This window comes from Osmerus eperlanus, unplaced genomic scaffold (genome assembly GCF_963692335.1).
Source record: "Osmerus eperlanus unplaced genomic scaffold, fOsmEpe2.1 SCAFFOLD_318, whole genome shotgun sequence".
Lineage (NCBI taxonomy): Eukaryota > Metazoa > Chordata > Actinopteri > Osmeriformes > Osmeridae > Osmerus > Osmerus eperlanus.
The window spans coordinates 4059-28914 of record NW_026911167.1 but is presented as its reverse complement, the minus strand read 5'-3'; the positions used below and the strand labels follow the sequence as shown (position 1 = coordinate 28914).

Below are 24856 nucleotides of genomic sequence, written 5' to 3'. Positions count from 1 at the left end.
CAGTGCTCTGGACCTTGCAGGCTTAGACACACACACACCCGAACACACACACCCGAACACACACACACACCCACACACCCTGACACACACACACACACACCCTGACACACACACTGCCTCCCTCTCCTGAGAGTCGCCGCTTTCATCACCTCAGCTCTGCGATCAAGGGCCGAAATGGACCAAAACCGGTTCAAAATCCTCTCAAAGGGCTCCCGCCTCTCATTCCTGCGGACATCACACGGGGGTATTGACCTCCTCGCTGGGCTCTCTCAGAGAGAGGGTCATTATTGGACGAGGGATTAGCTAGCCCACGGCTAGCTGGACTGGGTCTGTCAGGCCGAGAATCTCCACAAACTCACTCACTCAACTTCTGGCATGGCCTGATTAATCACAACAAAAGGTTCCTATTAGAAAATCCCCCCCAACAGCAGACAGACTAAACAAACTACGGAAGATGATGATTCGCCTTCTAGAACACCACCAGGAAGTGGGGGGCTAATTGCCCTGAAAGCCCTGAGGAGGCGTCGGGGTGGGGGGGGGGGGGGGGGGGAGTGGGGGGGGGGGGAGTGGGGGGGGGGGGGAAGTGGGGGGGAGGGAAGTGGAGGGCAGCGCCCGCTCTGTAGCACGTAGGCACCAAGCGTGCCCAAGACCACGTCGGACCACCCTGCACTTTCCTGTGCCCGCTGCCTGACCAAATCTGATTGACTCTGCTTGACTACTTCACCTTCCTGACGGCCACCAGGTGAAGCGCCTTCTCCAGCTTCCTCTGGTTGGCCTCATGCACCACCTGCTGCAGACACAACACAAAGCCTTCATGCTGTTTAGGAGTCTTCAATGAACACAGAAATACCGGCATGTAAGAGTGAAGTGGTTGTTTCATTAGGAGAACACAGTGAACACCACCAGTGTGAGTGTGTTGGTGTTTGAAAGCATTTCTTGTAGCAGAGTAAACACACACACATACAATATATACACGTAATTAAGTGTAGATATATATATAAACTATATAGTATAAACGTTTTGAAGTATTACCTTTTCTCTTGGTCAAGTCTGTGTGAAAGAGAGAGAGACAGAGAGAGGTAGAGAGAGAGAGAGGTAGAGAGAGGTAGAGAGAGGTAAAGGGAGAGAGAGAGACAGAGAAAGAGAGAGAGAGAGAGAGAGGTAGAGAGAGGAAGAGAGAGGTAGAGGTAGAGAGAGAGAGAGAGAGAGAGAGAGAGAGGTAGAGAGAGGTAGAGAGAGAGAGAGGTAGAGAGAGGTAGAGAGAGGTAGAGGTAGAGAGAGGTAGAGATAGAGAGAGGTAGAGGTAGAGAGAGGTAGAGGTAGAGAGAGGTAGAGGTAGAGAGAGGTACAGAGAGGTACAGAGAGGTAGAGGTAGAGGTAGAGAGAGGTAGAGGTAGAGAGAGGTAGAGAGAGGTAGAGGTAGAGAGAGGTAGAGGTAGAGAGAGGTAGAGGTAGAGAGAGGTAGAGAGAGGTAGAGGTAGAGAGAGGTAGAGAGAGGTAGAGGTAGAGAGAGGTAGAGGTAGAGGTAGAGAGAGGTAGGGAGAGGTAGAGAGAGGTAGAGAGAGGTAGAGAGAGGTAGAGGTAGAGAGAGGTAGAGGTAGAGAGAGGTAGAGAGAGGTAGAGAGAGGTAGAGAGAGGTAGAGGTAGAGAGAGGTAGAGGTAGAGAGAGGGAGAGGTAGAGAGAGGTAGAGAGAGGTAGAGAGAGGTAGAGGTAGAGAGAGGTAGAGAGAGGTAGAGAGACGTAGAGGTAGAGAGAGGTAGAGGTAGAGAGAGGTAGAGGTAGAGAGAGGTAGAGGTAGAGAGAGGTAGAGAGAGGTAGAGAGAGGTAGAGAGAGGTAGAGAGAGGTAGAGAGAGGTAGAGAGAGGTAGAGGTAGAGAGAGGTAGAGGTAGAGAGAGGTAGAGGTAGAGAGAGGTAGAGAGAGGTAGAGGTAGAGAGAGGGAGAGGTAGAGAGAGGTAGATCTGGGTGTTTCTGTGTGCTTCCACAGAGGTGCAGAGTAACAGCCCTCCTCTACTGTGGTTGTCATGCCAACAAGGCTTTGCGGAGACAGGAAACCCCATATAGACAGGAGATCACGATGGAGGCCTGCCTTCCCCCATACTCTTCATTGTCTGGTGGGGGGGAGATATCAATGGATGTGAGCGGGTCGCTTGCCCACACTGCACTTATCTGCAGTGACCAGCTGTAGATCAAATCTCGCTCTCGGGGGAGAAGGAAGAGGGGAGAGGAGGAGGAGAGGAGGAGAAGAGAAGAGAGGAGGATGAGGACGGGAGGTGGAGATGAGAGGAGGAGAAGAGAGGAGGAGATGAGAGGGGATAGTCTAATGCACGAAATGGAGGCTGGATCTTGTGGAGCTTGCAGATCTGGCCAGGACACACTCAGTTCAGCACGTCAAAACACATTTGAGTCTCAGTGCTGAGTGCAGCAGCGCATCCCCCATCTCCCCCTTGCCTCCCCCCCCTCCCCCTCCTGCGCTCCCCCCCCCTGATCTGGAGATGTTTTAGAGCTAACCCTGTGTGTGTGTGTGTGTGTGTGTGTGTGTGTGTGTGTGTCTCAACTGGCAGGAAGAAAAAAACAACAACCCTTTGAAAAGACAATGTCTTAATGAAAGACAGTTTTCGTCTCCATCTCTGTTGTAAGGCAGTGCGACTGCATCCAGTGGTGCTGTGAGTGTGTGTGAGTGTGTGTGAGTGTGTGTGTGTGTGTGTGCATGTGTGTGAGTGTGCATGTGTGTATTTAGTGTGTGTGTGTGTCTGCGCCTCTTGCCGGAGTAGAAGAATGCTCCCCTGTATGCCATGGACCACTCAGAGCTTAAAGGGGTGCGTGACACCAGCCTGTGATGTCTGAAGTCTGGAGTAACACAATCAATGGGTCCAATGACCTCAACGCAAGAGAGGAAACATGTGGGAAGAGTGCTCCTCATATTGGTCACGGCATGGAGGGGGAAACAGACTAAGATCCCTCTCTTGTACCATTCCCAGACATGGAATCTTTCCCCCCTTCTCAGTTCACGCAATCAAGGCAACAAGAGCTTGTTTATGTATTCTCGGTTCAGCGGGCCCAGACAAACAACTCTGCTGTGGGCCAGCAAAACACCACACTGAGGTATTTCACAGCTTTGGGTGATTAGGTTTGAACGATGTCCATCACGGTCATTTCTGGTGAGGCTGCCCAGACCCCTTCAGCACGCGGCGCTGAGACCCCGTCACGAGGGGAGGAGCTCAGGGCTTCCTGGAATCCAGATTCGGGTTCAGTTTGTGTTGAATTCCTCTTCAGATCGCGAGTCAGATTGAGGGTTAGGACTCTGGAGCCTGGAGGGACTCTCAGACATTAGTCATACGTAGCTCATGTCTGGACGCACCCTCATACAAACTCATACACACTCATACACACACACATCTTCAGTAACGTGTGTGAGAGCAATCTCTCTCCGCCGGTGCAATACAATTCAAACGGCTTGGTTTCATGAAAGTTTATCGCTTTGATGAAATGTCGAAGATTATAAATCAGGAATAGGAATCATGTATAATGCATGGCGTACACAGGAAACGGTGCTGAACACGTTCTCGCTGAGGGGCTGAGGTCAAGGGCCTGGTGGAGCAGCTCATCCCAGCCTCTGCTCTCTGACCCGGGGGCAGAGACAACCAGGGCCCTGCATCACCAGCCTGATTTACCGCCTTCATTTACACTGTGAACGCTCTCTGTGGAGCCTGGGTCTAGTGTCACTAGCCCCCCTGCCCCCCCGCCCCCCAGCCCACGTCAGGACATCAGGCCATAAATCTGGGTGTGACGTAGGCTTTGGTGGGGCATTTGCTGGTGGTGGTGGTGTTAGGGTGGCTGTGGTAGGGTGGGGTTGTGGGTCAGGGTTAGGATAAGTGTAGGGCGTAGGGGACCTGTTAGCATAACTTTCTGCCCTGCTGATGGGACGAGCGACCTCTGACATATCTGCTGACGGGCCCCTCTCTCTCTCCATCTCTCTCTCCCTCTCTTGCCACCTGTTTCTGATTTGCACATGACCCATTCACATGCCGCTTTAATCTAAGCTTCTCACAGCCACATTGACGTCAGAAGGCCATAATGACACACGCACACTCGCACACACACATACACACACACACCATCACAGAGCCACGCATGGGAACCATCACAGAGCACTACAGTCTGAAGCTTTCTATCGAGCTGTTATCAAATACCTGAGCAATCATCAGTGAAAAAGGAGGAGGGGTGAGGGGGCAGGAGGAGGGGGCAGGAGGAGGGGTGAGGGGGCAGGAGGAGGGGGCAGGAGGAGGGGTGAGGGGGCAGGAGGAGGGGGCAGGAGGAGGGGTGAGGGGGCAGGAGGAGGGGGCAGGAGGAGGGGTGAGGGGGCAGGAGGAGGGGTGAGGGGGCAGGAGGAGGGGTGAGGGGGCAGGAGGAGGGCGGAGGGGGCAGGAGGAGGGGTGAGGGGGCAGGAGGAGGGGGCAGGAGGAGGGGTGAGGGGGCAGGAGGAGGGGGGAGAGAAAGACGAAAGGGATCGTTGACGTGTCTGACCTTCTCCAAGACCCCGCCCACAGACCAGGGTCTCGATTTTTAAACGGTTTGGTTTGTTATCAACGTCAGAGATGTCGTTATGCCACTGCATACTTATGAATAATTATGTTATTGTTTTACAAATAGAATAGAAGTATGCAGTGGCATAACGACATCTCTGACGTTGATAACAAACCAAACCGTTTAAAAATCGGTTGAAAATTGAGCAAGTTATGGTCATTTAAAAAGTACATGTAGCACCAACACAATGTTATGGGTGAGCGAGTTGACTGTAGCAAGATGGCCGCCATGTGCGGGCGTTCGACTCCGTTTTCCGGCAACGCGGACGAGACATCTAGTGTTTATATATATCTATGACATCAAGTGCCCTGACAGTTTGTCACTTAACGGTAGTCTCCGGTCCTTTCTGATCCAGCAGCAGAGGTTGACCACAGTACTTAATAAGACTCACAGGAGACAAGAGTGGATTCATGCTTTGTTTTTAATCACTTCATAGAAAAAAAGTATTTCAGATTTCATTTGAACACAATATACAATATTATACCATACATTGTGTGAGACACTGAATATCTGTTTGTGTCAACGCGGTACTGAACAGATATACAACCCAATCTCTCATGCAGATAGTGCTAAGTCTGGCTATCCATTTGGACAAAACTTGGAGCAAAAAAGCTTGAACATAGATTAACAATGTTATACGGACAATTTGAATTTCAAAACTGCTAACAAGTTTGGTCAGAAAAAGAGTTCACATTAGCACAATCAATTACAGAAGATCACATTTTTCGTAATTCATAACGATTTCACACCGGTGCTGTGGACTATTGTAGCATGCTACCAATACCCGCCCTGGATATCTACTTTACATGGAGTGTGACGTGTAAGAAGGTGTTTTTCGTGTACGATTTCATGTTATTTCTTGCTGACGTTTAAACTCCAAAATCTGAAACTCGATCAGCAATCTGCTTTCAATGTGGTTGGAGCCAAACAACCCCACGAGCCACTGACGTGAGAGACTCGATCTGGATCCGATCCCGCTGACACATCAAGTCTCTTTCTCTCTAGAACAGGCCTGTAGACATCCTAAATCTACTTTTTCTAATGTCTTCAATACCACCCATGAGTTAGGGTTATATATGTCTCTTTAGCTGCTAGTTAGGGCACTCAAAACATTGTGCGAATATATACTTATATATTTATATATATATAAAAAACCTAAACAATATATAATACAAGGATATAAAAGGACTCCGAAGCAGAGCCTTGTTAACATCAGACACCACCACGTCCAGGTAATGCGAGTGCATATAAATTAAAATAGATTTACACTGAACCAGTTTTCTTATTTACAGGTTAAAATATAATAAATCCACTGTTATAAACAGCAAAGGACCAACTTAAGCTCTAGTGACAAACAGTACGAGGACTCTTGTGGGTACGTAAGGTCATGTGACAGAGAAGAGACACACACACACACACACACTTGCTCACACATGCTGCCTGTATGTGCACACACACACACACACACACACCTGCAGCCTGTATGTGCACACACACACACACACCTGCCACTTGGCTGGTGGCGTCAGCGAAGACGACAAGGTAGCTGATGTACCTTTGAGTATGTCAGTAAACCAAGAGAGAGTGGAAAAGAAATGCAAGATGCTTACTAAGAGCTCCATGAAAACCAGTCATAGAGGAACACCCCCCCCCCCCAGCCCACACACACACACACACACACACACACACACACACACACACACACACACACACACACACACACAGTAGCTAGGGGCCTTTTGGTTTAGTAACAGTATCTCAAGACCTTCAGTTCCTCCCTCCTCCACTCAATCTCCCTCCTGTCTTTCTCGAGAAATCGTTTTTTCTTTTCTCTTGGGTTTGGTAACAGACAGAATGACCTCTCAGTGGTCTGTCCTGATAACCTGCTGTCCAGAGACATGTGATCCGACATGTGATCCGAGGATTGGGGCGCGGAGGAAAGAGACAAAGCGCTTACGTCAATGCCTCGCCTCACCTCCCTTTCTCTTTGATTGTTTTAAGGGCCCCATCCACAGGCTTTCATAGACCTGGTGAATAAAAGCGCTGATCAAGGTGTGAGGGGGGAGATTTTCAGTAAGGCAGTCGCCAGGGCACCTTTCATCATTACGACTGGGCCTGATTGGAGAGAGGCAGGGGGCGGGTACATCAGAATGGGTCTGAGCATCGCTGAGTTAGGCTAACATGATTAATAAGGCAGTGGGGCTCTTCAGGGCTGAAAATAACCCTGCTCCTTGTGACAGGTCACATCAGTAGCTGCCCAGCAGCCGCTGTGAACACACATCTCTGGACAGCTAGGAAATCAGGAAAGGAACCACACTGAGGGGGGGGGGGTGAGGGGAAATATACGTCGCCCACGGTAACGTGAGGAGGGAAGATGAAAGAGAGCAGGTGATTTCAGAAAGATGTGTATTTGAGGTTAAAAAAATCATGGATCTAACAGTGAAATCTGACACTTACACAAATTAAACATATTTGTTGTGCTTGGATTGAAACTGAAATATTGCGAACAAGACTGTGCGTCTATCATGGGAATTCATGTTTGTTATTGATGAGTTAGTCCAAGGTTTGTCTAAAGTTGTTTGTAGTTCTCTATTGCCCAATACAAGGAAGACTGTTCTCTGTCGGAGATACAAAAGGATTTTGCTCTTCAGCTTTCAAATATTCTTAAGAAGAAAAAGAAAACAAAAATCACGTACATACTAAAGTGTGTTCAATAAATAAAAAACTAGTAAAAAGACAATCGTAAAAAAGGCACACAAAAGTCCTTTGACAAATGTTACAAGGAAAAAAGTAAACCCTTTTTTTCTCTCGCTCGCGATACAAACGCACGTCCATCAGTAGTTCGTCTGCTACCTCCTGGCATCCTGGCGCCGTAGAAAGGTCACAAGGTACAAAACTTCTGTCAGTAGTGTCAACGTCACGGACGTCAGTTCGAAAAAAAAAAGAAAATATAACCGTTTCCGAACTGTCCCACAATCCTTCAGTTCTCCAGCCGCACGCCTCCTCAGTCCCACTAATGTTCTGCAGCGTTTAGTTTTTCCTGAGAACTCGCTAGCCGGTCGACCAAAACTCTCCCTCTGCCGGCTCCTAACTCAAGAGCCACACCCCCCCTCTTGGCTCAGACGGAGGCCCATGGCGGGCCTCGTTAAAAGCATGACTGCAGGATCTCTCCTTGTTAAAACGAGACACCGTGGCGCGGTGCAGAGCCCCGCTCCTCCAGGCTCTCCTAGGTGTCGGTGGGCGAGGCGCCGTGTGTGACGATCTCAACGCACGCCGGCTCCATGGGCTCCTGGCTGTCTGAGAGGTCCAGAGGGGAGTGTGTGGGCTCCCCCAGGCTGTCCTCCTCCTCCTGGCTCTGGTCCTCCTTCTCCGTACACTCAGAGTCCTCCTCCTCCAGGGTGAGCTCAAACTGGAACTTGTCGCCCCCGTGGCCGTCCTGCCCCTGGTCGTAGAAGGGCGGGGAGGGGCTCTGGGGGATCATGCTCTGGTACCAGTTACGGTTGTCCTCCAGAGTGTCCAGGATGTCCTGGGCGTCGGGGTGGACCAGGTCCCCCCAGGTCTCCCACAGGGGGTGCACGATGTAGTCGATGAAGCCCACCTGGAGAGGGCCAGGAGAGGGAGGGGGGAGTCAGCGCGTGTATGTATGTGTGCACGTATGTGTGCGAACACAACTATAAGTGCATTCTTGTGTTGATGTGTGTGTGTGTGAGAGAGACTCACCTGGCTCTTTTCCACCGAGGCGGTGTGTTTGTCACACATGGGGCTGATCTCCATGCCGCGCTCCCTCTCCCGGTCGCCCTGGCTGAAGAACTCGTCCATGATGCGGTCCGTCCACTGGCGGTACAGCTCCAGGGACTTGGTGGGGTTGCTGAGGTCGGCACAGTGAACCATGTTCCTCAGCACCTGCATCAGAACACAGAGGACCATCAGGAGAGGAAAGAAGGAAGGGGAGGGAGGGGATGAGGAGGAAAGAGGAGGGAAAGAGGGGTGAATCACAGACAGGACGGTGTTAGAGGGATGGAGGGAGAGATGGGGGTGGGAGGGTGTTAGAGGGATGGAGGGAGGGATGGGGGGGTTGGAGGGTGTTAGAGGGATTGAGGGAGGGGTGGGGGTGGGAGGGTGTTAGAGTGATGGAAGGAGGGGTGGGGGTGGGAGGGTGGTAGAGTGATGGAGGGAGGGATGGGGGGTTGGAGGGTGTTAGAGGGATTGAGGGAGGGGTGGGGGTGGGAGGGTGTTAGAGTGATGGAGGGAGGGGTGGGGGTGGGAGGGTGGTAGAGTGATGGAGGGAGGGATTGGGGGGTTGGAGGGTGTTAGAGGGATGGAGGGAGGGATGGGGGGTGGAAGGGTGTTAGAGGGATGGAGGGAGGGATGGATGGATGGAGAAGAGGAAGCTAAGGGCAGGGGTCATTTAGTTTCTATTGATCCCTTTACTTTGTGGAAAGCTAACCTCCTCCAGCTTTGGCTGTTGACTAGACCTATTACAAGGACATATAGAGAGCTGCCACACAGACAGGAAAACACACACCTGTATTCTGTCGGTGTAGTTGTCCAGCAGCAGAACACCAGAACTGGTCACCTTCTTTGTCTCTACCATGGTCTTCAGATCAGCCAATAGGCTCATGTGTTTGGACATGTCTGTAGCCAATACCTGGAGCCGGGAGAAACACAATCCATCATCAGCTGTGGACAACACAGCGACCCGCCCCTCGGCTACGGTGCCGTCACTCACCATGTCGATGACCATCTTCCTGAGGGACTGCCTCTGTTTCTTGGGAAGGTTCTGGAAGATGTCGCAATTCTCCTCCTGCAGCAGCTTGAAGCCCACGGCCAGGTGGTGGTTCTCCAGGACCGACTCGTCGTTGTACATCAGCGCCAGCTCCGAATCTGGACGGACACACACACACACACACACGTTGGGGTGAGGAAAATGTTTTCCGCACGCACAGCAAGAACGACTCGGTGGGAGAAAAGTTTGTGTGAACGCGAGGAGAAACTCACTGGTGTTGATGAGGAACTGGTTCGACACTCCCGGATGGTCGACATCGTGGATGGCGGCGGCAAAGATGGCCGCTAAGATCTCCAGATCCGTGAAGACCGCCTGGGAGGGGGAGAGAGGGGGACAGAGAGAGGGGGAGAGGGGGAGAGGGGGAGAGAGAGGGTTAGACATCGTTTTTTTTTCTAGCACGCTAACAGGCTAGCACGCTAACAGGCTAGCATGCGCAGTCTGACAACGTGCAGCTCTGCCGTTGCTAGCTCTCTCCGTTCTGACGCTCTCTTAAGAGGCTAGCTGGCCGGGAACGGCAGCCAAGCTCATAAAACATGACATCCAGACAGGGCTGAGCAGGGGCACAGGGAGCGATGACGCGCCTGGAGAAGCTCGTGCTGCTAGAGACTGCGTCACGGCACAGTTAAAGAGGTATTTATAGACTGGCCTCCAAGAGAAGCTGTGAGAAAGTTGAAGTTAAAAAAAGTGAAGAGGAGAGGAGGGAGGGGGAGGCGGGTTGAGGACTACTTGAGTCTGGAGACAGGGAGGGGAGGAGGAGAGGAGGGAGGGGGAGGCGGGTTGAGGAGACAGGAAAGGGAGGAGGAGAGCTTAAGGACCTTGAGGAGGGAGTCAGGGGTGAGGAGAAGCACGGTTCATGAGGAGGAGGGGGGAGGAGGAGGGGTGAGGAGGAGGGGCAGACTCACGTCCAGAGCGGGGGTGGACAGCAGGATGTGTGTGGACTGAGCCACGTCCGCGGCGTGCAGGCTGTTGTGGTACGCCACGTCTGAGTGGTAGTGATCCTCCAGGGTCATCATGTAGGCCACCAGCGTGTCGGTCGGGATCTTGAAGGTCTTCAGCAGGTCTCGCTCCTAACAGGGGGAGGAGCAGGACCTGTTACTGTCTGTGTGTGTGTAGTCTCTGTGTGTGTGTGTGTGTGCGTGTGGGAGGGTCTCTACCTGGAAGATGGCGTACATGATGCAGGTTAGCGGTCTGTGGTTGGAGTACTCAGACACGGTGAAGATGTTAAGGCCCCACTTGTTCAGGTCTTCCAGCTCCTAGAGGTCAAGTGGGAGGCCAGTTAGGCATGTGAGGGGGGGCGGGGTAGATTCTTACACACAGTAACAGTACCACACACAGTACCACACACACAGTACCACACACACAGTAACACACACAGTACCACACACACAGTACCACACACACAGTAACACACACAGTACCACACACACAGTACCACACACACAGTAACACACACAGTACCACACACACAGTACCACACACACAGTAACACACACAGTACCACACACACAGTACCACACACACAGTACCACACACAGTACCACACACACAGTACCACACACACAGTACCACACACACAGTAACACACACACAGTACCACACACACAGTAACACACACACAGTAACACACACAGTACCACACACACAGTACCACACACACAGTACCACACACACAGTACCACACACACAGTAACACACACAGTACCACACACACAGTAACACACACAGTACCACACACACAGTACCACACACACAGTAACACACACAGTACCACACACACAGTACCACACACACAGTACCACACACACAGTAACACACACAGTACCACACACACAGTACCACACACACAGTAACACACACAGTACCACACACACAGTACCACACACACAGTACCACACACACAGTAACACACACAGTAACACACACAGTAACACACACAGTACCACACACACAGTAACACACACAGTACCACACACACAGTAACACACACAGTAACACACACAGTACCACACACACAGTAACACACACAGTAACACACACAGTACCACACACACAGTACCACACACACAGTACCACACACACAGTAACACACACAGTAACACACACAGTACCACACACACAGTAACACACACAGTACCACACACACAGTAACACACACAGTAACACACACAGTACCACACACACAGTACCACACACACAGTACCACACACACAGTAACACACACAGTACCACACACACAGTACCACACACACAGTAACACACACAGTACCACACACACAGTACCACACACACAGTACCACACACACAGTACCACACACACAGTAACACACACAGTAACACACACACAGTACCACACACACAGTACCACACACACAGTAACACACACAGTACCACACACACAGTAACACACACAGTACCACACACACAGTACCACACACACAGTACCACACACACAGTACCACACACACAGTACCACACACACAGTAACACACACAGTACCACACACACAGTAACACACACACAGTAACACACACAGTACCACACACACAGTAACACACACAGTACCACACACACAGTAACACACACAGTACCACACACACAGTAACACACACACAGTAACACACACAGTACCACACACACAGTAACACACACAGTACCACACACACAGTAACACACACACAGTAACACACACAGTAACACACACACAGTAACACACACACAGTAACACACACAGTACCACACACACAGTACCACACACACAGTAACACACACAGTACCACACACACAGTACCACACACACAGTACCACACACACAGTAACACACACAGTACCACACACACAGTACCACACACACAGTAACACACACAGTACCACACACACAGTACCACACACACAGTAACACACACAGTACCACACACACAGTACCACACACACAGTAACACACACAGTACCACACACACAGTACCACACACACAGTACCACACACACAGTACCACACACACAGTACCACACACACAGTAACACACACAGTACCACACACACAGTAACACACACAGTAACACACACAGTACCACACACACAGTAACACACACAGTAACACACACAGTACCACACACACAGTACCACACACACAGTAACACACACAGTACCACACACACAGTACCACACACACAGTAACACACACAGTACCACACACACAGTACCACACACACAGTAACACACACAGTACCACACACACAGTACCACACACACAGTACCACACACACAGTACCACACACACAGTACCACACACACAGTAACACACACAGTACCACACACACAGTAACACACACAGTAACACACACAGTACCACACACACAGTACCACACACACAGTACCACACACACAGTACCACACACACAGTAACACACACAGTACCACACACACAGTACCACACACACAGTACCACACACACAGTAACACACACAGTACCACACACACAGTAACACACACAGTAACACACACAGTACCACACACACAGTACCACACACACACCTTGGAGAGCAAGTCCTCCTTGTCGGTCTTGACCCCGAAGCGGGAGATGCAGCTGGAGGAGAGAGAGGGACCGTGGGCCACCTTCTTCACTCCGCTGATCTGGGTCATCAGAGCCTTCTTCTTCCTCTCCCGCGCACTGGGGGGCGGGGACGGGATCTCCACATCGTTCTGCTTGTCTGAGGAGGGAGAGGGGGGAAGGGGGGGGGGGGGAGGAGTTACATTCACTGACTCAGCACGTGGTTCATGTTGGGTTTCACGTCGCAGGTCACTGACAGTCGGACCCTCGTCTTTCTAAACAGAAGCACCTGGGAGAGCTTGACACAAGCAAGAACACATTCATACACAAGTGTCAGGTGTCTGAGCGGTTGGGGAAGCAGGCTAGTAATCTGAAGGTTGCCAGTTCGATTCCCAGCCAAGCCAAATTACGTTGTGTCCCTGGGCAAGGCACTTCACCCTACTTGCCTCGGGGGAGAATGTCCCTGTACTTACTGTAAGTCGCTCTGGATAAGAGCGTCTGCTAAATGTAATGTAAATGTAACTCTCTACCCTGCCCTGCCCTCACCCTCTTTCTCTCTCTCCCTCTCTCCCTCTCTCCCTCTCTCCCTCTCTCCCTCTCTCCCTCTCTCCCTCTCTCCCTCTCTCTCTCTCTCTCTCTCTCTCTCTCTCTCTCTCTCTCTCTCTCTCCCCACTCTCACTCTTTTGCTCTCTGTCTCCCTCTCTCCCTGTCTGTCCTTCTGTCATAATTGAGAGTGGTGATTAGGCATGCTCAGACATGTGCTGGATGGGAAACAAGAGGAGAGAAATGAAGCGACCTCCAATTCATTACTGCCTCCCCCGCCCTCTCCAGCGCTCTCTGTCCAGACACTCAGACTTGCTGCCTGTGCCATCCTTTCATCTCTCTCTCTCTCCCTCCCTCTCCCTCCCTGCCTCCCTCCCTCCCTCTCTCTCTTTCTCTCTCTCTCTGTCTCTCTCTCTCTCTCTTTTAATTTTTCTGTGAAGGGGCACTGAGAGGCTATCCAGAGTATTATGGGCTAGATCAGGGGCGGCGTTCGTACGTGAGGGACAAACACACCACTTCACAGCATCACCAAAACACCATGTGCATCTGTGTGTGTGTGCTTTAGAGAGCGTGTTCAGTACATGTAACAACAGTGGTGTGTTGCGAGTATCACAGTTAATCCCAGCCAGGCGCTCTGGTCAGCTGAGCGCCCAGATGGCTGTCTCTCTCTGGATGCTCTCTCCGCTAAGCTCTGGATCTATCTGTCCCCTCCAGACCCCCCTCTCCATCCCAACTACACACTCACTACCTCAAGCAGAGGGAAGGAAAGATGGAGGGGGAGGCAGGCAGGCAGGCAGGGAGAGAGGGAGGGAGGGAGGGAGAGGAGAGAGAGGAGAGAGAGAGAGAGAGAGAGAGAGAGAGAGGGAGGGAGGGAGGGAGGGAGAGGAGAGAGAGAGGGAGTGAGAGGAGACTTACAGACAGATGCACAAACTGGGAAAGGGGGGATGAGTCACCAAGATCAGCAGCTCACAGGGAGCGCGAGGGGGATTCCACCCCCCCTACACTCGCCCCCCCCGTCTGTCTGCCTGCCTGTCTGCCTGTGTCTGCCTGTCTGCCTGTGTCTGCCTGTCTGCCTGTGTCTGCCTGTCTGCCTGTGTCTGTCTGCCTGCCCCCTCAGCAGGTCTGTCCCGCGACTACTGCCCCCTCGACGGGGGCAGTAGTCGCTGCCCTTTCAGTCCACAGGCTAACAAGCTCACCTGTCAATCAAGCGTCAGAAGACAACGCTGTGTTAGCTACAGCGCAACAGTCCAGGCTAGCGCCTCCTCTAAAGGTAGGCTTTCCACCGGAGGGGGTGAACACAAGAGAAGGTAACTGACGCAAGTGTTTCACAACGTCTCCACAAAACCCCATACGACTCGACCAAGATGGAGGCTTGGCGAACATCACAACACACGCACTGCAGCACTTCCCGCACCGTGAGGGGGTGTGCGCACAGAGCACACACGGGCTCCTGTTCAGATCATACGGATTGTTTGCGGAACGGTGGGATTATAGCAATTGGGAATTCCACTCAGTTTGCTTTTGAGGATCTTCTGGATTTGGGGGAAATCGATGGAAGCTGAATTTGACGTGTGTGTGTGTGCGTGGGGGGGGGTCATTACCTAGGAAGGTGTTGGAGATGAACTCGGACACCTGGTTTCCAGAACGACTCATCTCTGAGAGGTGTGTTAGCTCTCTGTTCAACATCCTCTTGAACTGGAGGAGAGAGGAGAAAGGAGAGAGAGGGGGAGAGGAGAGAGGAGAGAGAGGGGGAGAGGAGAGAGGAGAGAGAGAGGGGGAGAGGAGAGGAGAAAGGGAGAGGAGAGAGGGGGAGAGAATAGAGGAGAGAGAGGGGGAGAGGAGAGAGAGGGGGAGAGAAAAGAGGAGAGAGAGGGGAGAGGAGAGAGAGGGGGGAGAGAAAATTGGAGAGAGAGGGGGAGAGGAGAGAGAGGGGGAGAGGAGAGAGAGAGAGAGGGGGAGAGAGGGAGAACAAAGAGAATGGCATCATCAGGTTTCCAGCAGGCAAACATAGAAGATAGTCCGTGTAAAACAACCACCTCTCCAGTTTACATGAGGAGAAACATCATTAATAACATAAAGACATTATATCATTAACAGTATTAAATGCCTGGGGAAAATAATTCAAAGACTTTTCTAACAACGTCATAGACATTCAGACAAAAACACAAGCACTTTGGACATTTATCGATCTTAGTACTAACATATCATATCCTTATTATCTGTATCATATAATATAATATCACATATCAAATGCAGACATTATTTGTCCACATTGATTCATAATCCAGGGGAAAGTGGCAGTTTGCGCTAAGCTACGTGGCTTCACACAGGGACACTGCAGTGCTGGGTTAGCACCATCGCTGCCCTCACAACCTCCAGCCCTGCGCTGCAGAGAGCCAGGATGGACACACACCTCTGCCTGATCAAACAGCCTTCACCCCCCCCCCCCCCCCCCCCCCACAAGCACACACCACACCAGCTCCATCCAGCCCACACATACCACAACAGCAGGTTGGTCAACAGGTCTACATCATGCCCCCCCCCCCCCCCCCTCAGAGAACAGCCTCTGGAACGCCAGCTTACATGGCAGCCAGACAAGCGTACCTTGATGTAACCCCAGGACACAGAGAGCAGGTAGTTGGCTTCAGGCATTTTGGCCGTGGTTTTGTCTCCCCTACAGAGAGCCAGCAGTGGAGCTTTAATCCACCGTACGCAGAGAGAACCGCTCGCAGAGAGAACCGCTCGCAGAGAGAACCGCACGCAGAGAGAAGAACCGCTCGCAGAGAGAACCGCACGGGCTACCGTGCGCACGACTAAACCAGAGAGGCAGACGAACGGGATTCCTTCGGAGCTCCGGGAGAAAACCCCCCTCTTCTCTCCTGCTCTCGGTTCCTCCTCGCCTCAGCGCCTCACAGAGCGGCAGGAAGACGGCTCGCTCTCTCGCTCTCAGTGCTGGGCTGCTGGGGGGCTTCATGGCTGTGGGGGCCGGGGCGGCCGATGGAGCCAGACTAGGGAGCTGCGTCCTGGGAGAGGAAATCCAGAGCACTGGAGGCAGCGCTGCACAGGGAAGGGAGAGCTCTGAGCACGGATGAATAATTGAAAAGCAGAGGGCGGCGGAGGGAGAGACGATGGGAGGAGAGAGAGAAAGAGAGAGAGAGAGAGAGAGAGAGAGAGTACGCTGCGATGCTCATCTGACTGAGAGGGGGGGGTTCCTCTACAGTTAGTCTCACAACACCGCTCACTGCTGCGAGCTTCTCTCTCTCTACCTCCCTCGTTCTCTCTCTCTCTCTCTTTCCCTCCCTCGTTCTCTCTCTCCTCTCTCCTCTCTCTCTCTCTCTCTCTCCTCTCTCTCTCTCTCTCTCTCTCTCTCTCTCTCTCTCCTCCCCTCTCTCTCTCCCCCTCCCTCCTCCCTCCCTCCCTCCCCTCCCCCTCTCTCTCTCTCTCTCTCTCTCTCTCCCCACCCTCTCTCTCTGTCGCCCCCTTCCTCCCCTCTTCTGTTTTTTTCTGGGCTCTAGTCTGCCAGCCCCAGCAACATGCTTCGTGCAGCACACGAGGAGGGGGGAGGCGAGGGGAGGGGAGGAGGAGGGGGGGAGGAGGAGAAGGGGGATCCAGGAATCAGGGCGCCCCCTCTCTCCATCACTTCCTCTACTGCAGATATCCCATTTCATCCTGCACCTCCCTCCTCCTTCTCCTCCTCCAACCGCATAGGGAATGCCTCTTATCCTAAAAGCAAAAGTTCTGCTGTGCTTTCGGCCATTTTTACTGATAGTGTATGTGTGTGTGTGTGTGTGTGTGTGTGTGTGTGTGTGTGGGGGGGGGGGGGGACTTCCTCACTAACAGGGAGGAATGGGAGCTGAGATGGGAACACGTTTTTAGAAATGTGAACGCCTGCGTGTGTGTGTGAGAGTGTGTGTGTATGTGTGAGAGTGTGTGTGTGTGTGTGTTGTTGTTCTTAATGATCTTGTCATTTTTTTTAAGTGTGTGTGTGAGTGTGTGCATGTGTGTGTTCTCTCTACATTATCTCTATCATCTACTTCTGTAGTGTCTCTGTTCCCTGATGTTTCTCAGGAGGGACAGCTTGGAGGACTCGGAGCATGCTCATTATCCACAGCCCATAATAACATTAAAGGTTGCCAGGCGAACAGAGAGAGACAAAGAAAGGGATATGGAGGAGAAAAATAACAAGAGATTGTAGGTCATTTGCATCCTTCACCAATTTAGGTGAATCTCCCCCCCCCCTCTCTCTCTCTACCAGACGCCTAGACTGTGGGTACCAATTACCAGAACATCCTGACGCCATGGCAACAGTGTCATGTGACTGCCGTGTTGCGCCGCGTGAGGCTTCCCCTTCGGAAAGGCGAGAGTCGTGAGGACACACCACACACACACACCACACACACACACACATGCTGACTGAAAATCGCTAGTCCTGTCTGTCTCTTTCTCTCACATGTAAATTTCTCTCCCTGCTGGACCCGCGGTCAACAAGCTTTATATCTGGCCGGTGTCTGGGCCAATCCTTGGAGCAGGTGAACACAGCCACATGGACCGGTACCCAAACTTCTCATCTACAGAACCACCAGCATCTACACACTGCTGCTGCTGCACAGTGCCCACACCCAAGAGAAATAGAAGAATGGTTTGTTTCCAATGCTTTCGCAATATTGGAAGATTTCCATGAGGATGTCGGAAATAAACAGAAGTTTCTAGCTAAGGACGCCCTGTTCCTAAGAGAGAGAGAGAGAGAGAGAGAGAGAGAGAGAGAGAGGAGAGAGAGAGAGAGAGAGAGAGAGAGAGAGAGAGAGAGAGAGAGAGAGAGAGAGAGAGAGAGAGAGAGAGAGAGAGAGAGAGAGAGGAGAAAGATCAAAGCATCTGAGAGAAGATACAGGATTATCCTCTGACTGCAGAAAGAGAGAGAGAGGTAGAGAGAGATGGAGTGAGACAAAGAAAGATGGAGAGAGAGCGGGGGAAGAGAAAGGGAAAGGAGGGAGAGGACGTAGAATCCCTTTTTATATAATCTTTTTCTGCATCACATGAGAGAAAAATAACAGCAGGGGCCTGAGTAACACGTCAGAGAGAGGAGCTTCACACGCCCCAGGCAAGAGAGAGAGAGAGAGAGAGAGAGAGGAAGAGGGAGAGGGAGGGAGAGAGAGGGAGAGGGAGGGAGAGGAGAGGGAGAGAGAGAGAGAGAGAGAGAGAGAGGGAGAGAGAGGGAGAGAGAGGGAGAGAGGGAGAGAGGGAGAGAGAGAGAGAGAGAGGGAGAGAGAGCGCAAAAAGATTGAGAGAAAAATCTGTTTTTCTCCTCAACTGGAGAGCAACACGATGCAGCATGGTTTTTTGTGATTCTTTCTCTTCCTCGTCTGCAAGCAGAACCCACAGGAAGCGCACCTGCACAGTCCTGTCTGGACATCCACTAACACACCTGACCACACCCCAACACCTGGAGGAGGCAGGGACCCTGGATCTTACTGGCCAGGCAGACACTGACAGCTCTGTGGAAGCCTGGCTCTCTCTCCTCTCTCTCTCTGTTCGTCTCTCTGTTTGTCTCACGCCTCCCCCCCTCTCTCTACCTTCCTCTCTCTGCTGTCACATTTGTTTTCTGTCTCGCCCATCCCCCATCCTCACTCCTTCGCTCCCTCTCTCTCTTTCTCCCTCACTCTCTCCCTCTCTCTCTCTCTTCCTGCTCTGGGTGCTACTGTGTTACCCAGAAGGCATTGCAGGAGCGGAGGTGAATGGTGATGGCATTTCATTCTGAAGGGAATGAAGGGTTAGGAGTTCTCATTCAGAGATGTTGATTCTTACGGACAGGCACACACACACATACACATTTACATTACATTTACATGTAGTCATTTAGCAGACGCTCTTATCCAGAGCGACTTACAGTAAGTACAGGGACATTCCCCCCGAGGCAAGTAGGGTGAAGTGCCTTGCCCAAGGACACAACGTCATTTTGCACGGCCGGGAATCGAACCAACAACCTTCTGATTAATAGCCCGACTCCCTAACCAGTCAGCCATCTTACCCCCCTTACACACACACACACACACACACACACACACACACACAGGAAGTCCTCCATTAAGGCTATGCAGGCTCGCAACATGTTCATTCATTCGTTCACAGGCCACTGTGTCATCAGATCATATCACATCATAACCTTTCGAATGCCTGCATAGTTTCCTTTCATTCCTTCCTGCACACTGCAAAGTCTCAATCATTCGAGGACACATCATGCTGTTCCCCTGTCGGCCACTAGTGGGCACTGTGTACCAGGGCCAGACAGACAGAAAAACACAAGGCTGGCGTGATCATTGGCAGAGCAACAACTTTGGAGCTGATCATGATGATTTGAGATCTCGAAGCTCTGAACTACCCTTGACGAGCCTAGGTTGTCAAATGAGACACGTGAGCGCTTCTATTGCATTAACGATGTGGTTTTGATGTGGTTTTGCTGTCAGCCTGTCTGTCTGTGCACAGCAGCCTGTCTGTCTGTCTGTCTGTCTGTCTGTCTGTGCACAGCAGCATGTCTGTCTGCCCTAGGGTTTTGGGGGCCCTAAACAAAAGTAGTATGGGGCCCTTTTGATTTTTTTTTTTTTTACAAATGTTTTTTTTGGGGGCCCCCCGAACCAATCGCGGGGCCCTAAACAAATGTTTAGTTTGGTGCTGGTGTTGTGTGGGGGTGGTGGGCAGGAGGGACAACCAAAATAAGTGTTGAGGACCGAGTCTTGAGGAACACTCCCCTCCAGGTCGCTCCCCAGACCCTGAGTTACCTGGCTGCCTGGTGTCCAGTCCCTGAGTTACCTGGCTGCCTGGTGTCCAGTCCCTGAGTTACCTGGCTGCCTGGTGTCCAGACCCTGAGTTACCTGGCTGCCTGGTGTCCAGACCCTGAGTTACCTGGCTGCCTGGTGTCCAGACCCTGAGTTACCTGGCTGCCTGGTGTCCAGACCCTGAGTTACCTGGCTGCCTGGTGTCCAGACCCTGAGTTACCTGGCTGCCTGGTGTCCAGACCCTGAGTTACCTGGAGTCTCAGAGGGAGATGCCTCAAGGGTTTGGCACGCTGCCATGGAAACTTCACTTATCTCCTCCTCACTTCTCTCCTCATTAGAAACACTCTGCAGTGTTCAGAGACCTGCCCCTGATACTCCCTCCATGTGCTGCTTGCGTCCTGTCACACATCTCGCTTTTTTATTTGTTTATTTATTGTCTGAAGGGGGTGAGGAGTGCGGTGTAACAGCCTGGCTCTGCGAGCAACACCCGCTGCACTCAGTAACAGGGACGGTTCACCTCAGCGACGGGAAACTGTCGAACAAGCTACCAAGCAACAACTGAACTCTTCCTAACTCAGAATGACGCACACATTTGATTGTACAGCGCACACAACTTTAACCAAGCCACAAGGTCAAACTGATGGAAAGTTCTCAATTGTGAAAGAGAAAACTGACTGAAAAGATTCAGAAGACCGATTAAGACGTTAGTGAACGAGCCCCAGCCAGCCGTCACAGACACCCAGACCAGGTCTGATCTCTGTTCTGCTCAGACACGCAGGAGAGACAGTGTAGGAGTATAAACTGGCCAAACAAAGCCTTCACATCCCATACAAAGACCAATTCCTAAGAATTAACTGAAGAATTTAAACACTTGGCAAAACTACTTCGTAAAAAGACCTCCCACAAAAGTCTAACTAAAGTTACACCAGGACAGAGAAGACACGTCTAGCAAAGCCAGCACCTTCAACAGGATTTCAAACAAAGCAACAACAAAAAAATCCCAAATTCCCTAAAAACGCAAAATGTTGAACCTTGTGGAACATACCTTTCTCCACCCGTTCAGCTTCCCTATCTTTCTGTCTTTCTTCTCGAGGTAGCAGGCTCCCATGATGGAGTGAACAGGTTGGCTTCAGCACAGTAGACTGATGTTCCTGACGGGGTGCAGCGCAGTGTATGAGCCAGAGTGTGTGTGTGTGTGTGTGTGTGTGAGAGAGAAAGGGCCGAGCCTCGATCGTGACGTGCGCGGAGGCTGAGAAACGCGAGCGCTCCACTGACTCACAGTGCTCTCACGGTTCTGACTACACTGGCTCACTAGCTGACTGCTGTATGAGAGTGTGAGAGTGTGTGTGTGTGTGTGTGTGCCTGAAGCACACACCCCTATCTTGGGGAAAGTCCGCCCTCCCTGCCAACAACCCTTTGCTGCCTGTCTCTACCCAGAGCTGCAGCTACTGTACATGGTAACGTTTACACTGAAAACACACGAAAAACATCCATAAATCTAGCGGGACGTGCTCTTCCTGTTGGTGGTTGAAACAGCGGCTTCCTCCATAAGCTGTTCTGCCCTGGTGGGATTTGATTTGACCTGTTTAAAAACCGAACCAGGTGAGAGTTGACACCCACATGGATGAGATATGGGGTCCCTCTTCCAAAGCCCACCCAACAGCCGTGCTTCTGAACCACAACGGCATCACGCCACGCCGCTAAACCGAGACGCAATCTGAGACGAGTCTCTCTTGAGAAAGCTGCGCTGGTTTCACCTTGGGGCGAGGAGTTGGGCAAGAATGCCAGAGACAAAGAGACAAAACTTAAAAGTTTCACATCTCTGGTTTGGAAATGCAGTCGCGTCTTTAGGAGGACAGTTTCCAAGCTTGATGCAAGCCACAAAAAAATGTGTTTGTGTTTAGAAAAAAGAGGAAAAAAAACGATTTGGGTTGAAGGGGTGTAGCGCGGTCTCAAGCCTGACAGATGTGCAACACTCCAGTTTACAGAAGCAACAAGTTAGGAGGACTTTTCCTGTGAGGGATGAATATCAGTATGATTAAGTGTCTCCAGTTGCGCACAAACACACACACACACGCTAACACACTCACACTTAAATGGGGCACATATCAAGACTGTCTGATCGCAATTTCAACCAAATGGTGGTTCATACATGTTGTCACTGTACATACATGATGTCACCAGAGCTGGAACACAGAAGGACGTTGATGACAAAATAATCTGTTCTTACAGAGTGCAGAGGGTGAAGACTGGCTTGCGAAACTCTTGTTCTTTCTTATCACAGGACATGCACACACACACACACTCACAGCCACACACACACTCACTCACTCATACAGAGCTGTCTGAGTCATGTTGTATTTCAGAAGTCGGTTCTGTGCAGCGGTGACGATGGACTGATATCTGTGTTTACGTGTTCTCCCACTGGGCCCCAGACAAGGTGCTTCCAGAGCCAAGCCATAGAAGGGCCTTTATCTATCAATCCATTATCAGGGGGAATTATCTGTACACTGACTCAGGTCTGTGTGGAGTGTGTGGATCAGTTCTGCATCAGACAGACAGACAGACAAATGTGTGTGAATATGTTCCTCTATTGTCTTAGGGAAATGTCCCCCCTGTCCTGTCTGAGTCCTGATGACGACAGCAACGGGAGAAATAAACAGGACCACCAACACGCCCCAAAGGCATGATGGGAAATCTATTGTAGTCTGGCTGAGCAGCGGAACCATGAAGACAGGAAGCAGGAGTCCCTGACACACACACACACACCCACACACACACACACAGTAAAAACAACCCAAATTAACCCATTCCAAATCTTCCTCCCCATGTTTGTTGTGTTGACCCTCTGCTAGATCGCAGACATCCTGTTGTCCAGCTATCAGAGAAGTTACAAGCTTTGCCCCAGAGGTGTCTCGTGGTCCTGTTTTACACACAACCACAAATAACCCTAACCCCAACCCATGAGAATGAACTTTTTGCCCAAAAGTCGTAACCATTGCCTCCAAATGACCAGTTGCACAAGACGCCACCCAAGTCGACAGTGGATCAACAATCGTGACCCTCCCTGACCTTTCAAGTCTCGAGTCTGATCATCTAGCCAGCCGGCATGACCCGCTTGCTTGCAAGTGCTTTGGGTGCGAATGAACGTTCAGAGCACAGTGCTCTTCTAGAAACACAAGAGGTATATCAACCCTGAAGCTCAGGAGAAGACAGTTCTATTCAAAAACCAAAGTAGAAAAGTAGAACCGAAGTAGAACTGCCAGTATGACAGTTCAATCTTTCCATACGTTCTAAACCCAGCAGCCAACAGGAGAAGGGTTGGAATCGGTGTTCACCAGTCGTATTTATTGGCAGGTGTTTGCTGGGGTGGTGAGGCCAGGCTCGCAGGGGTCCTCCTGGGGAGGTGAGAGGAGAACAGGTCTTACCTTGTTGGAGGCCATGTCGCTGACGGAGCGATAGGTCTGGATGGTCTCCAGCTGGTCCAGACACCAGTCCAGCTCTTCCATGGTCTCCACGGCCAGCTTCTGATACGTCTCATCTGCAAACAGGCACACGGACATTGAGTCAGGGCAGGGCAGGGGCGAGGGCGCGGCAGGGCAGGGGCGAGGCTGGAGGGAGGCAGGGTGCGGCGGAAGAGGGCCTCATGGTGGGGGAGGCTGGGAGGTTGTGGGGCTGGAGGGAGGAGAGCAGCTGTGTCTCTTTCACACGCACTCTCTCTGCAAGGGGCTGTTCCTCCAGCCAACATTCAAGTGTCTCTCTCTGTCTCTCTGTGTCTCTCTCTCCCCCTCCCTCTCTGTCTCTCTCCCTCCCCCCCTCCTCTCTCTCTCTCTGTCTCTCTCTCTGTCTCTCTCTCTCTCTCTCTCTCTCTCTCTCTCTCTTTGTGTCTCTCTCCCCTCCACATACATCATTTACATAAAACCAACCTCCGTTGCAGGAAACCAGACGCCTTATCTCCCTCAAAGGAAGAAAACAGACACCTCTCAATTTCTGAACAAACGCACATTTAGGTCCGCCCATACACACACACACACACACACACACACACACACACACACACACACACACACACACACATGCCTTCACTCCAGAACAGAAGGTTAACGCCACACACAGTCTCCTTCACATAAGGGGAGAATGTGGTGAGATGTGTGTCAGGTGCCAGGTCTAGAGGAGACTCTCACAGCCCCTGCATCACTGGGCACTTTTCAGAGTTTGACTTTGACACTTCCAGGCAGAGAAAGCCAGCTGCTGCTGTACGCCTGACTGACCACAGGCCCTGTCACCCTCCAGCGGGTCACACTGACTCATGTCACTGACTAATAAACATGAAAAAGGGCTAAATAGTGTATATTAAACAAATATGAAAAGAAAGAGAGAGATTTCCCTAAGAAATGCCCCTCTCTTTCCCTTCCCCCATCCTCCTCCCTCTCTCCATCCTTCACTAGAACTTTGAGCTGTTTGAATTTACACAGTTCTGCCACAGTTCCTGCCTCTCACAATCCTTAGGAGGAGTGTGTGATATCTTTGTGTGTGTGTGTGTCAGTGTATACGTTAGTGTGTGGTAATATGAGTCATATACTGTATATAACTTATATGGTTGTCAAAGCCTTGTCAGGTCCT

General features: G+C 51.3%; 1 protein-coding gene across 3 annotated transcripts; it reads right to left on the bottom strand.

Moving 5' to 3' along the window:
• Positions 1 to 4989: 4989 nt before the first annotated feature.
• On the bottom strand, positions 4990 to 23823 carry LOC134015732 (cAMP-specific 3',5'-cyclic phosphodiesterase 4B-like). Of its 3 annotated transcripts, none has more exons than XM_062455277.1 (10): positions 23662 to 23823; positions 15065 to 15158; positions 12905 to 13080; positions 10528 to 10626; positions 10276 to 10440; positions 9586 to 9685; positions 9317 to 9471; positions 9113 to 9235; positions 8308 to 8490; positions 4990 to 8185 (listed from the first exon to the last, which is right to left on the bottom strand). In XM_062455277.1, the coding sequence occupies exons 1-10, from the start codon at positions 23794 to 23796 to the stop codon at positions 7814 to 7816; spliced, it is 1602 nt and encodes a 533-aa protein (XP_062311261.1). In that variant the 5' UTR covers positions 23797 to 23823; the 3' UTR covers positions 4990 to 7813. The 3 variants fall into 3 exon arrangements, with proteins under 3 accessions (XP_062311261.1, XP_062311259.1, XP_062311260.1); XM_062455275.1 differs by lacking the exon at positions 23662 to 23823 and adding an exon at positions 21279 to 21548; XM_062455276.1 differs by lacking the exon at positions 23662 to 23823 and adding an exon at positions 16068 to 16313.
• Positions 23824 to 24856: the final 1033 nt, after the last annotated feature.